This window comes from Somniosus microcephalus, unplaced genomic scaffold, assembly GCF_052327205.1.
Source record: "Somniosus microcephalus isolate GS21.2 unplaced genomic scaffold, FLI_Smic_1.0 unresolved_chr2, whole genome shotgun sequence".
In the NCBI taxonomy this organism is placed as follows: Eukaryota; Metazoa; Chordata; class Chondrichthyes; order Squaliformes; family Somniosidae; genus Somniosus; species Somniosus microcephalus.
The window spans coordinates 90,884,470-90,898,879 of NW_028225180.1; the positions used below are offsets into that span (position 1 = coordinate 90,884,470).

General features: G+C 54.2%; 1 protein-coding gene across 2 annotated transcripts in view; it reads left to right on the top strand.

Moving 5' to 3' along the window:
* Positions 1-4,287: 4,287 nt before the first annotated feature.
* LOC147093014 (neutral alpha-glucosidase AB-like) overlaps positions 4,288-14,410 on the top strand; it is an 83,234-nt gene continuing 73,111 nt past the window's right edge. For both annotated transcript variants that reach the window (XM_085976347.1, XM_085976348.1), the window contains exons 1-2: positions 4,288-4,371; positions 10,068-10,169. In XM_085976347.1, the coding sequence (XP_085832473.1) occupies positions 4,343-4,371; positions 10,068-10,169 (131 nt within the window). In that variant the 5' untranslated portion in view covers positions 4,288-4,342. The remainder of the gene's footprint in view (positions 4,372-10,067; positions 10,170-14,410) is intronic.

The following is a 14,410-nucleotide window of genomic DNA, read 5'->3' on the forward strand; positions in this document are numbered from 1 at the left end:
CGGTCCCGATCGGTTCTGGGACACCGACGCTGAGGTAGGTCCCAGCGGTGGCGGTGCGAGGGGTATTGGGGCCGGGGTCGGGCCGGAGTCCCAGGGTCGCGCAGCACAGTACCTGGAATACGCCTCGAGGTCCCGATGGGCCACTTCCAGAGAGCGAGCGAGGGCTGCAGTTGTATTCAGGTCGAGGTCCTTTGATTCGAGCAGTCTTTGCCGTGAGTAGTCGGACCGAAGGCCTTTCACGAAGGCATCGCGGATATTCCCTTCAGTATTTTCTGCAGCCGTTACAGCTTTAAAGTCACAGTCCCTGCCGAGTGTTTGTAGCGCCCGTAAAAATTCATCTACAGACTCTCCTGGCTGTTGCGAGCGGGATCTTAGGAGATGTCTGGCATACATAGAGTTTACCGGGCTCCGGTACTGCTCTTTCAGCAGGTTGAGGGCGTCCTCGTATGTAGTAAGGTCCTGGATGAGTGCAAATACTTTAGGGCTCACTTGGGCGGTCAGAACTCTTAGTTTGGATCCCGGAGGCACGCCGGATTCTCCCAGGTAGGATTCGAAACAGCTCAGCCAGTGTTTGAAGTCGAGGGCTGAGTTCGCTGCCTGTGGGTTTAGATCCAGGTACGGCGGTCGGAGGGCTCGCAGCCAGGCCGGCTGCTGTGGCTGTTGTAGCTGGTCGTTTGGCTGGTCCGATCCACTCATTTCAAAATTTAGCCAATAAAATTGATATACCTATCAATTCATCCAATGAAAAGCGACGAGTTAAGATAGTAACTATAGGTTTTTATTGGCTAAATAACAGAGCCCACCCTCGTGGGTGATCGGGTCCAACAAGGAGGAATACCAGCCAGTCGACCACCTTTATACCTGGGCAAGCAGGCGGAGTCATGGGCGGAGTCAGCTGTGGTCAGCCCAGGTATAACAGCGTGACAAGAGGTGACCTTGTGTAGTGATACAACAGTGTAAACAGTGATAACCATAGTGTAACGATATAAACAGTGATAACCATAGTGTAACGATAGTGAACGATAAAAGTGGTTTACCACAGGGTGTAGGGCTGGAGGAGGTTACAGAGATAGGGAGGATTGTAGTGCTGGAGGAGGTTACAGAGATAGGGTTGTAGTGCTGGAGGAGGTTACAGAGATAGGGAGGGTTGTAGGGCTGGAGGAGGTTACAGAGATAGGGAGGGTTGTACGGCTGGAGGAGGTTACAGAGATAGGGAGGATTGTAGTGCTGGAGGAGGTTACAGAGATAGGGAGGGTTGTAGTGCTGGAGGAGGTTACAGAGATAGGGAGCGGTGTAGGGGCTGGAGGAGGTTACAGAGATAGGGAGGGTTGTAGGGGCTGGAGGAGGTTACAGAGATAGGGAGGGTTGTAGGGCTGGAGGAGGTTACAGAGATAGGGAGGGTTGTACGGCTGGAGGAGGTTACAGAGATAGGGAGGGTTGTAGGGCTGGAGGAGGTTACAGAGATAGGGAGCGGTGTAGAGGCTGGAGGAGGTTACAGAGATAGGGAGGGGTGTAGGGCTGGAGGAGGTTACAGAGATAGGGAGGGTTGTAGGGGCTGGAGGAGGTTACAGAGATAGGGAGGGGTGTAGGGGCTGGAGGAGGTTACAGAGATAGGGAGGGTTGTAGGGGCTGGAGGAGGTTACAAAGATAGGGAGGGGTGTAGGGGATGGAGGAGGTTACAGAGATAGGGAGGGTTGTAGGGGCTGGAGGAGGTTACAGAGATAGGGGTGTAGGGGATGGAGGAGGTTACAGAGATAGGGAGGATTGTAGGGGCTGGAGGAGGTTACAGAGATAGGGAGGGTTGTAGGGGCTGGAGGAGGTTACAGAGATAGGGAGGGTTGTAGGGGCTGGAAGAGGTTACAGAGATAGGGAGGGTTGTTGGGGCTGGAGGAGGTTACAGAGATAGGGAGGGTTGTAGGGGCCGGAGGAGGTTACAGAGATAGGGAGAGCTGTGGGGCTGGAGGAGGTTACAGCGATAGGGAGGGTTGTAGGGGCTGGAGCAGATTACAGAGATAGGGAGGGTTGTAGGGGCTGGAGGAGGTTACAGATAGGGAGGGTTGTAGGAGCTGGAGGAGGTTACAGAGATAGGGAGGGCTGTAGGGGCTGGAGGAGGTTACAGAGATAGGGAGGGTTGTAGGGGCTGGAGGAGGTTACAGAGATAGGGAGGGTTGTAGGGCCTGGAGGAGGTTACAGAGATAGGGAGGGTTGTAGGGCTGGAGGAGGTTACAGAGATAGGGAGGGTTGTAGGGCCTGGAGGAGGTTACAGAGATAGGGAGGGTTGTAGTGTTGGAGGAGGTTACAGTGATAGGGAGGGTTGTAGAGGCTGGAGGAGGTTACAGAGATAGGGAGGGTTGTAGGGGCTGGAGGAGGTTACAGAGATAGGGAGGGTTGTAGGGGCTGGAGGAGTCTACAGAGATAGGGAGGGTTGTAGGGGCTGGAGGAGTTTACAGAGATAGGGAGGGTTGTAGGGCTGGAGGAGGTTACAGAGATAGGGAGGGTTGTAGGGGCTGGAGGAGTTTACAGAGATAGGGAGGGTTGTAGGGGCTGGAGGAGGTTACTGAGATAGGGAGGGTTGTAGGGGCTGGAGGAGGTTACAGAGATAGGGAGGGTTGTAGGGGCTGGAGGAGGTTACAGAGATAGGGAGGGTTGTAGGGGCTGGAGGAGTTTACAGAGATAGGGAGGGTTGTAGGGGCTGGAGGAGGTTACAGAGATAGGGAGGGTTGTAGGGGCTGGAGGAGTTTACAGAGATAGGGAGGGTTGTAGGGGCTGGAGGAGGTTACAGAGATAGGGAGGGGTATAGGGGGCTGGAGGAGGTTACAGAGATAGGGAGGGTTGTAGGGCTGGAGGAGGTTACAGAGATAGGGAGGGGTGTAGGGCTGGAGGAGGTTACTGAGATAGGGAGGGTTGTAGTGGCTGGAGGAGGTTACTGAGATAGGGAGGGTTGTAGTGGCTGGAGGAAGTTACAGAGATAGGGAGGGCTGTCGGGGCTGGAGGAGGTTACTGAGATAGGGAGGGTTGTAGTGGCTGGAGGAGGTTACTGAGATAGGGAGGGTTGTAGGGCTGGAGGAGGTTACAGAGATAGGGAGGGGTGTAGGGCTGGAGGAGGTTACTGAGATAGGGAGGGTTGTAGTGGCTGGAGGAGGTTACTGAGATAGGGAGGGTTGTAGTGGCTGGAGGAAGTTACAGAGATAGGGAGGGCTGTCGGGGCTGGAGGAGGATACAGAGATAGGGAGGGGTGTAGGGCTGGAGGAAGTTACAGAGATAGGGAGGGCTGTCGGGGCTGGAGGAGGATACAGAGATAGGGAGGGTTGTAAATGTTGTTGATGGAATCCAAGCACAGAATGAGGGGCGGGGGGGTGGACTTCACACAAAAAGTCCTTTAAATTGGAACAAGCCCGGTCCCGCTGCACTCCCAGTGCAACTTCTCCCTTTCACAGGCCAAGGCTGTCTTGATTGGTCAGTTTTTGTTAATTGTGCTCCAACTCACTTCCACCTTTAGATCTGGTGCCTGTTTTTTAATTCCTTCCTTTTTTTAATTACAATTGAATTACAATTATCAATTTCTGCGACAAAAAAACCCCAGAGACAAATAGCCTGTCAATCAAACCCAGAGTGCTGACTCCACCCCCTGGTAACAACAGTCTGTCAATCAAAATCCAGAGTGCTGACTCCGCCCCCTGGCAACAACAATCTGTCAATCACAATCCAGAGTGCTGACCCCGCCCCCTGGCAACAACAATCTGTCAATCACAATCCAGCGTGCTGACTCCGCCCCCTGGCACCAACAATCTGTCAATCACAATCCAGAGTGCTGACTCCACCCCCTGGCAACAACAATCTGTCAATCAAAATCCAGAGTGCTGACTCCGAACCCTGGCAACAACAATCTGCCAATCAAAATCGAGTGCTGACTCCGCCCCCTGGCAACATCAGTGTCAATTAAAATAACAACAGAAAATGCTGGAAAAACTCAGCAGGTCAGGCAACATCCGTGGAGAGAAATTTGAGTTGACGTTTCGGGTTGGACCCTTCAAAACTGTCAATTAAACCCCAGCGCGCTGACTCCGCCCCCTGGCAGCAACAGCCTGTCAATCAAACGCCAACGCGCTGACTCCGCCCCCTGGCAACCCGAGCCTGTCAATCAAACCCCAGCGCGCTGACACCGCCCCCTGGCAACCTGAGATCGCGCGCGCTTCTGCCGTGGCCCCGCCCCCGCCTTGGCCGCTCGACCAATCGGGTCGATCTGACGTGACCGCGCTCTGACGGCGGGGGTCTTGAGCAGGGGGCGGGGCCAGTAGCGGGGCAAAGGTTAGAGCGCCAACGTCACCCGAGCTCAGCCAAGATGGCGGCGCTGGCAGGATCGCCGCTGAGGTAAAGCGGGGGGGGAGAAAGATTAACGTTTGAAAAGCATTGGTTTACGGTGAAATTTTTTGGGGGGAGATTTCACGGTGTTTTCTTCCCGCCTGCGTCAGTTGGGCGACTATTGTGACCGGAAGCCGGCGTTTCGCTAGGTTTAATTTAATCACCTTTAATGTGAATGGAGCTTCCTGTCTTCCCCCAGCTCGAGGCTTGCCATCCGTCCCGGGTTGCCCGGGAGACTCCCGGCCGCAGCTTTGAGCAACCCGGGAGACAAATCAACAAATCATCGACATTGAGGACATTGTTTGCTTTTTTTTTTGCCCCATTTTTTTGTCTGTTAAAATATTGGTTAGTGTGGGGGAGAAAGGCTGTTTGATTTGGCGGGAGGCCGTGATGACACCTCCAGGAATATGTCCAAGCAGAATTGGTAACCCTTGGCCAGAGTTGCCCTGTGGCCTGTGATTGGGCAATGTGCCTCCTTTTAAATGGTCTGATTCATTTTAATTGTTGCAGCGCAGAGGAGCCTTTTTTTTTTACACGGTGTGCTGTTTTTTGACCCAATGATTGACTGACTTATTTTTGCATATATCAGCCTTGGCTCAGTGGGTCGCAATCTCGACTCTGAGTTAGAAGGTCGTGGGTTCCAGCCCCCACTCCAGAGACTCAAGCCCCGTGATCCAGGCCCAACACTCCCAGTGCGGTACTGAGGGAGCGCCGCACTGTCGGAGGGGCAGTACTGAGGGAGCGCCGCACTGTCGGAGGGGCAGTACTGAGGGAGCGCCGCACTGTCGGAGGGGCAGTACTGAGGGAGCGCCGCACTGTCGGAGGGGCAGTACTGAGGGAGCGCCGCACTGTCGGAGGGGCAGTACTGAGGGAGCACCGCACTGTCGGAGGGGCAGTACTGAGGGAGCACCGCACTGTCGGAGGGGCAGTACTGAGGGAGCGCCGCACTGTCGGAGGGGCAGTACTGAGGGAGCGCCGCACTGTCAGAGGGGCAGTACTGAGGGGGTGCTGTCTTTCAGATGAGACGTCAAACCGAGGCCCCGTCTGCCCCCTCAGGTGGATGTAAATGATCCCACGGCCACTATTGGAAGAAGAGTAGGGGGAGTTCTCCCCGGTGCCCTGGGGCCAATATTTATCCCTCAACCAACGTCACTAAAACAGATGATCTGATCATTATCACATTGCTGTTTGTGGGAGCTTGCTGTGCACAAATTGACTATGCATATCCTACATTACAACAGTAACCACACTTCAAAAATGCTTCATTGGTTGTGAAGCACTTTGGGACGTCCTGAGATTGTAAAAGTTGTTGTATAAGTACAAGTTTTCCTCTACATGATCTAGAACTGCTTGATGTTGATGTGAACACATCCCCCTATACTAACATCTCTCTCTCCCAATGCACAAAAAAATGCAAAGCTGACCATTTTTTGCAGTTTCTTGGGTTGGAAGGGTCTATATCTTTCTGCACCTCCGTCACAACTGAGCCAGTGGGAGTTTGCTGTGTGCAAATTGGCTGCTGCGTTTCCCACATTACAACAGTGACTACACTTCAGAAAGTACTTCATTGGCTGTGAAGCGCTTTGGGACGTCCTGAGGTGGTGAAAGGTGGGGGAGAAATGCAAGTCTTTTTTAATTCAAAACAATTGCTTTCTCTCAACTGTTCAGTTAAACCCTACCTTGCTATACTTTTATTCTGCTCTCTGCTTCTGCAGTCTTATTCTGTGTGAACTCCTATTAAAACAAAATGTTGTGACTGGGAGCAGCTCTATGTGGGCAGCTTTCTAAAGCTGACCCTGGGGGGAGTTCTGAAAGGACAAGGGCTTTGTGTCTTGGTACATAATTAATTTACAAATTGTAGAAGACTTTGGACTGTCCCTTACTAGAAATATTTTTCTTCTAATGGTCACGGTGATGGTTGTCCAACCATTAGATCACTGGCCATGGTTCCTTTGATAAAAGAAAATACATTAAAATTGATTCTGATTAAAGATTTGCAAATACATCTCTGGTCATAATGCTTCTGCTGTCGAGGAGGCCTACAGATCGCTTTGAGCCTCATCGCTCCTGTTTTAAACTGGGCCACAGCAACCCTTATTCAGCAGGTGATTGACTGACGGCTGATCGATCGACTGACGGCTGATCGATCGACTGACGGCTGATCGATCGGCTGACGGCTGATCGAACGGCTGACGGCTGATCGATCGGCTGACGGCTGATCGATCGGCTGAGGGCTGATCGATCGGCTGACGGCTGACCGATCGGCTGATCGATCGGCCGATCGGCTGATCGATCGGCTGACGGCTGATCGATCGGCTGACGGCTGATCGATCGACTGATTGATCACCCAGGTTTCCTGCTCCAGTGGCCCAATGCCGGAATGTGCATGTCTGGAGGATTGAGATTGGCTCTAATTCCTTGTACACAAAGAATGTTCTTAATGGTCACTTGACTAAGGTACTGGAGGGGCCACTGGTACTCAGAACGAGAAGAGGGGAGAATATTGGCCTTTTTATAAAAATAAATAAATAAATAAATAAATTCTGATTTGTTTTGCAAAGAGAGAGGCCACTACCCCTTGACATTCAGCGGCTTTACCATCGCCGGATTCCCCTACCTTCAGTATCCTGACCGGGGTCACCATTGACCAGAAACTTAACTGGACCAGCCACACAAATGCCGTGGCGACAAGAGCAGGTCAGACGCTGGGTATTCTGCGGTGAGTGACTCACCTCCTGACTCTCCAAAGCCTCTCCACCATCTTCAAGGCACAAGTCAGGAGTGTGATGGAATACTCTCCACTTGCCTGGATGAGTGCAGCTCCAACAACACTCAAGAAGCTCGACACCATCCAGGACAAAGCAGCCCGCTTGATTGGCACCCCATCCACCACCTTAAACATTCACTCCCTCCACCACCGGCGCACAGTGGCTGCAGTGTGGACCATCTACAAGATGCACTGCAGCAACTCGCCAAGGCTTCTTCGGCAGCACCTCCCAAACCCGCGACCTCTTCCACCTAGAAGGACAAGGGCAGCAGGCGCATGGGAACACCACCACCTCCAAGTTCCCCTCCAAGTCACACACCATCCTGACTTGGAAATATATCGCTGGGTCAAAATCCTGGATCTCCCTCCCTAACAGCACTGTGGGAGCACCTTCACCACACGGACTGCAGCGGTTCAAGGAGGCGGCTCACCACCACCTTCTCGAGGGCAACTAGAGATGGGCAATAAATGCTGGTCTTGCCAGCGACGCCCACATCCCAAGAATTAATTTAAAAAAAATCTCCTCATGGGTCTCTGCCAGTTCTACTATATAACCAACCTACTGTATAACACTAGACATATATAAAATGCGTTACAGGAAAGCACAGTACTCCTTGAAATACGCTGCTTATGATTATTAATTAATCACCACAAATTACTGCTCCGTGTCAAACAAGGAACCACCTTTGCATCAGCCGAACATTCAACAGGTCAGCCCAGCTTTGGAACACAAAATCCCATCGTACTGCTGTGTTTTCACAATTCAGTTGACCGTTTTTAACACTGCCACTGCAGTGTGACTGTTAACTGAAGGCATGGTCACAGTCAAGCTCTGTGGGATAACCAGTGGTTGCCAAGATGTGGAATGGTCTCCTGTTCCGTTCAATACGGACAAGGGCATGCAACCCCTTTCTGAATGTGAAAAATACACTGAAAACGTTTGTGAATGAATAGGTTAGCACAGGAGGAGGCCATTCGGCCCATCGTGCCTGTGCCGGCTCTTTGAACGAGCTCTCCAATTAGTCCCACTCCCCCTGCTCTCTCCCCACAGCCCTGCACATTTCTCCTTTTCAAGTATTTCTCCAATTCCCTTTTGAAAGTTACTATTGAATCTGCTTCCACCGCCCTTTCAGGCAGCGCATTCCAGATCAGAACACCTCACTGCCTTTTATATATTAAAAAAATACTCATTTCTCTTCTCTCTTCCCCCGGTTCTTTTGCCCATTTTCTTAATGCTGTGTCCTCTGGTTACCGCCCCTCCTGTCAGTGGAAACCGTTTCTCATCATTGGCTCTGTCCTACTCTTCACCGTGATTGCTGCTGCAAAGTAAAATGTTAAAGTAACCATTCTCACCACTGAATCAGAGGCTTGTGGATTCGAGCCCCACGACAGCCTTGAGCACATAATCCATGCTGACACTCCCGGTGCCTGTACCGAGGAAGTGCCGCACTGTCGGAGGGGCAGTACTGAGGGAGGGCAGTACTGAGGGAGCGCCGCACTGTCGGAGGGGCAGTACTGAGGGAGCGCCGCACTGTCAGAGGGGCAGTACTGAGGGAGCGCCGCACTGTCGGGGGGGCAGTACTGAGGGAGCGCCGCACTGTCGGGGGGGGGGGGGGGGGGGGCAGTACTGAGGGAGCTCCGCACTGTCGGAGGGGCACTACTGAGGGAGCGCCGCACTGTCGGAGGGGCAGTACTGAGGTAGTGCCGCACTGTCGGAGGGGCAGTACTGAGGGAGCGCCGCACTGTCGGGGAGGGGCAGTACTGAGGGAGCTCCGCACTGTCGGAGGGGCAGTACTGAGGGAGCGCTGCATTGTCGGAGGGGCAGTACTGAGGGAGCGCTGCACTGTCGGAGGGGCAGTACTGAGGGAGCGCCGCACTGTCGGGGGGGCAGTACTGAGGGAGCTCCGCACTGTCGATGGGGCAGTACTGAGGGAGCGCTGCACTGTCGGAGGGGCAGTACTGAGGGAGCGCAGTACTGAGGGAGCGCCGCACTGTCGGCAGGGCAGTACTGAGGGAGCACCGCACTGTCAGCAGGGCAGTACTGAGGGAGCGCCGCACTGTCGGAGGGGCAGTACTGAGGGAGCGCTGCACTGTCGGAGGGGTAGTACTGAGGGAGCACCGCACTGTCGGAAGGGCGGTACTGAGGGAGCCCCGCACTGTCGGAGGGGCAGTACTGAGGGAGCGCCGCGCTGTCGGAAGGGCGGTACTGAGGGAGCCCCGCACTGTCGGAGGGGTAGTACTGAGGGAGCACCGCACTGTCGGAAGGGCGGTACTGAGGGAGCCCCGCACTGTCGGAGGGGCAGTACTGAGGGAGCGCTGCACTGTCGGAGGGGCAGTCTTTCAGATGAGATGTTAAACCCAGGCCCCGTCTGCCCTCTCGGGTGGATGTAAAAGATCCCACGGCCACTATTGAAAGAAGAGCCGGGGGAGTTCTCCCCGGTGTCCTGGGGCCAATATTTATCCCTCAACCAACATCACTAAAACAGATGATCTGGTCATTATCACATTGCTGTTTGTGGGAGCTTGCTGTGCGCAAATTGGCTGCCGCGTTTCCTACATTACAACAGTGACCACACTTCAAAAAAGTACTTCATTGGCTGTGAAGCGCTTTGGGACGTCCTGAGGTGGTGAGAGGCGCGATATAAGTGCAAGTCTCTTTTTTGTTTTCAAAGTATGTACACAATGAACAGATCGGGGCTGTGTCATTGGGTAGTGTGTGGCTCAGACTGGGAGGGGCGGCCTCTGCTTCAGTCTGAACCGAACTGCTGTGCTGACTTATACATTGCCACAGCATCTGACTCTGCCCCCAGGCCCCTGGGACTGCAACGGTCCAAACTCTGGGGGGTGCGGGGAAGAGGGGTAGGGAGGGGAGAAAGTGGTGATCCTGCACTCGATCAGTCAGTTGCCGAATGTATTCACATGTTGTTTCCCTTCACAGCCTGCGATGGATAGTCCTCGCCTGGGTGACCCTTTATATCACGACAACAGAAGCTGTGGACAGAAGTAACTTTAAAACCTGTGACCAAAGTGCATTCTGCAAGTAAGTGTTGTGTGAATGCAGGGGTCCGAATCACAAGTCGGACATTGCTTATCGTCCCCACTCCTGGCTACGTGGTCTCCAAATGGTCTGTGGAATGCATTTTCCCAGCAGCAAACCCGGTCCGCTCAGCTCCTGTTTTTAACATAGAAACATAGAAGATAGGAGCAGGAGTAGGCCATTCGGCCCCTCGAGCCTGCTCCGCCATTCAATGCGATCATGGCTGATCATCCAAATTCAGTACCCTGTCCCTGCTTTCTTCCCATACCCCTTGATCCCTTTAACCTTAAGAAATATATCTAACTCCTTCTTGAATATATTTAATGAATTGGCCTCCACTGCCTTCTGTGGTAGAGAATTCCACAGGTTCACCACTCTCTGGGTGAAGAAATTCCTCCTCATCTCTGTCCTAAATGGCTTACCCCTTATCCTTAGACTGTGACCCCTGGTTCTGGACTCCCCGCCATCGGGAACATCCTTCCTGCATCTAGTCTGTCTAGTCCTGTTAGAATTTTATAAGTTTCAATGAGATCCCCTTTCATTCTTCTAAACTCCAGCAAGTATAAGCCCAATCGCCCCAATCTCTCCTCATACGTCATTCCTGCCATCCCAGGTATCAGCCTGGTGAATCTTCGCTGCACTCCCTCCATGGCAAGAACATCCTTCCTCAGATAAGGCGACCAAAACTGCACACAATACTCAAGGTGTGGTCTCACCAATCAATTCAATTCAATTCAATTTTATTTGTCATATATGCAACAGACGTGTGTACTGCACAATGAAATGTTGATTTTTACGAGTCCTCCCACCAAGGCCCTGTACAACTGCAGCAAGACATCCTTGTTCCTGTACTCGAACCCTCTCGCTACGAAGGCCAACATACCATTTTATCCTGTAATAATAGGGCTGGTTAATAGAATATCGAATTGTGGCGTGCTCGCGTCAGGGCTTCCTTTGTGCAGTGCCTCACAGACTCTTGTTCCTTCTTTGTTTACTTTTCCCCCCTCCTGGCAATCTGTTCTCCAGACCCACCTTTCAGCCAGACGCTCGCAGCTGAGTGACGTTTAGGTGCTGCCACGCCTCTCTGATGTTCTTAGCGGCAGCTGAGCTGTTGTGGGTCACAACTGACTTTGTTGAGTGGCCTGGCAGCTGTGAGAATCTGGGTCACCCTCTACTCTGTCGCCCGGGCTGGCGCAGTATACCAGCCAATACACCGCCTTTCGTTCAATCACACCCAGTCCCGTTCACCCATCGCCACCTACGTTGGCTCCCTGTGACTCCGACTATTCCAGCACTCTCCTGGCCCGGCCTCCCATCTCCCACCCTCCGTAAACTCCAACTCATCCCAAACTCTGCCTCTACCCCATGTCCTAACTCGCACCCAGTCCCATTCACCCATCACCCCCTGTGCTCACTGCCCCGTGTCCTAACTCACACCCAGTCCCGTTCACCCATCACCCCCTGTGCTCACTGCCCCGTGTCCTAACTCACACCCAGTCCCATTCACCCATCACCCCCTGTGCTCACTGCCCCGTGTCCTAACTCACACCCAGTCCTGTTCACCGATCACCCCCTGTGCTCACTGCCCCGTGTCCTAACTCGCACCCAGTCCCGTTCACCCATCACCCCCTGTGCTCACTGCCCCGTGTCCTAACTCGCACCCAGTCCCATTCACCCATCGCCCCCTGTGCTCACTGCCCCGTGTCCTAACTCACACCCAGTCCCGTTCACCCATCACCCCCTGTGCTCACTGCCCCGTGTCCTAACTCGCACCCAGTCCTGTTCACCCATCACCCCGTGCTCACTGCCCCGTGTCCTAACTCGCACCCAGTCCCGTTCACCCATCACCCCCTGTGCTCACTGCCCCGTGTCCTAACTCGCACCCAGTCCCATTCACCCATCACCCCCTGTGCTCACTGCCCCGTGTCCTAACTCGCACCCAGTCCCGTTCACCCATCACCCCCTGTACTCACTGCCCCGTGTCCTAACTCACACCCAGTCCCGTTCACCCATCACCCCCTGTGCTCACTGCCCCGTGTCCTAACTCGCACCCAGTCCCGTTCACCCATCACCCCCTGTGCTCACTGCCCCGTGTCCTAACTCGCACCCAGTCCCGTTCACCCATCACCCCCTGTGCTCACTGCCCCGTGTCCTAACTCGCACCCAGTCCCGTTCACCCATCACCCCCTGTGCTCACTGCCCCGTGTCCTAACTCACACCCAGTCCCGTTCACCCATCACCCCCTGTGCTCACTGCCCCGTGTCCTAACTCACACCCAGTCCTGTTCACCCATCACCCCCTGTGCTCACTGCCCCGTGTCCTAACTCACACCCAGTCCCGTTCACCCATCACCCCCTGTGCTCACTGCCCCGTGTCCTAACTCGCACCCAGTCCCGTTCACCCATCACCCCTTGTGCTCACTGCCCCGTGTCCTAACTCACACCCAGTCCCATTCACCCATCACCCCCTGTGCTCACTGCCCCGTGTCCTAACTCACACCCAGTCCCGTTCACCCATCACTCCCTGTGCTCACTGCCCCGTGTCCTAACTCACACCCAGTCCCGTTCACCCATCACCCCCTGTGCTCACTGCCCCGTGTCCTAACTCGCACCCAGTCCCGTTCACCCATCACCCCCTGTGCTCACTGCCCCGTGTCCTAACTCACACCCAGTCCCGTTCACCCATCACCCCCTGTGCTCGCTGCCCCGTGTCCTAACTCGCACCCAGCCCCGTTCACCCATCACCCCCTGTGCTCGCTGACCTACATTGGCTCCCGGTCCGGCAACGCCTCGATTTTAGAATTCTCATCCTGGTGTTCAAATCCCTCCATGGCCTCTGCGCCCCCCTCCCTATCCCTATATCCGGGGAGTCCAGAATCAGGGGTCACAGTCTAAGGATAAGGGGTAAGCCATTTAGGACTGAGATGAGGAGGAATTTCTTCACCCAGAGAGTGGTGAACCTGTGGAATTCTCTGCCACAGAAGGCAGTAGAGGCCAATTCATTAAATATATTCAAGAAGGAGTTGGATATATTTCTTAAGGCTAACGGGATCAAGGGATATGGGGAGAAGGCAGGGACAGGGTACTGATTAGCCATGATCACATTGAATGGCGTAGCAGGCTCGAGGGGCCTAATGGCTGACTCCTGCTCCTATCTTCTATGTTTCTATGTAACCTCCTCCAGCCCTACAACCCTCCCTATCTCTCTAACCTCCTCCAGCCCCTACAACACTCCCTATCTCTGTAACCTCCTCCAGCCCCTACACCCCTCCCTATCTCTGTAACCTACTCCAGCCCTACAACCCTCCCCATCTCTGTAACCTCCTCCAGCCCCTACAACCCTCCCTATCTCTGTAATCTCCTCCAGCCCCTGCGACCCTCCCTATCACTGTAACCTCCTCCAGCTCCTACACCCCTCCCTATCTCTGTAACCTCCTCCAGCCCCTACATCCCTCCGTATCACTGTAACCTCCTCCAGCCCCTACGACCCTCCCTATCTCTGTAACCTACTCCAGCCCTACAACCCTCCCCATCTCTGTAACCTCCTCCAGCCCTACAACCCTCCCTATCTCCGTAACCTCCTCCAGCCCTACAACCCTCCGTATCTCTGTAACCTCCTCCAGCCCCTACGACCCTCCCTATCTCTGTAACCTCCTCCAGCCCCTACGCCCCTCCCTATCTCTGTAACCTCCTCCAGCCCCTACATCCCTCCGTATCTCTGTAACCTCCTCCAGCCCCTACGACCCTCCCTATCTCTGTAACCTCCTCCAGCCCCTACACCCCCCTATCTCTGTAACCTCCTCCCGCCCCCACCCCCCGATCTCTGTAACCTCCTCCCGCCCCCACCCCCCTATCTCTGTAACCTCCTCCAGCCCCTACAACCCTCCCTATCTCTGTAACCTCCTCCAGCCCTACAACCCTCCGAGATCTCTGCACTCCTCCAATTCTGGCCTCTTGAGCATCCCCCGATTTCCATCGCTCCACCATTGGTGGCCGTGCCTTCAGCCACCTGGGCCCTGAGCTCTGGAATTCCCTCCCTAAACCTCTCCGCCTCTCTCTCCTCCTTTCAGATGCTCCTTAAAACCGACCTCTTTCCTGTCCTGATATCTCCTTATGTGGCTCGGAGTCAAATGTTGTCTGATTTACGCCCCTGTGCAGCGCCTGGGGACGTGTTACTGCGTTAAAAGGCGCTGTATAAATGCACGGTGTTGCTGTTGTTGTCTGCTGATTGGGAGTCAGTGTGAG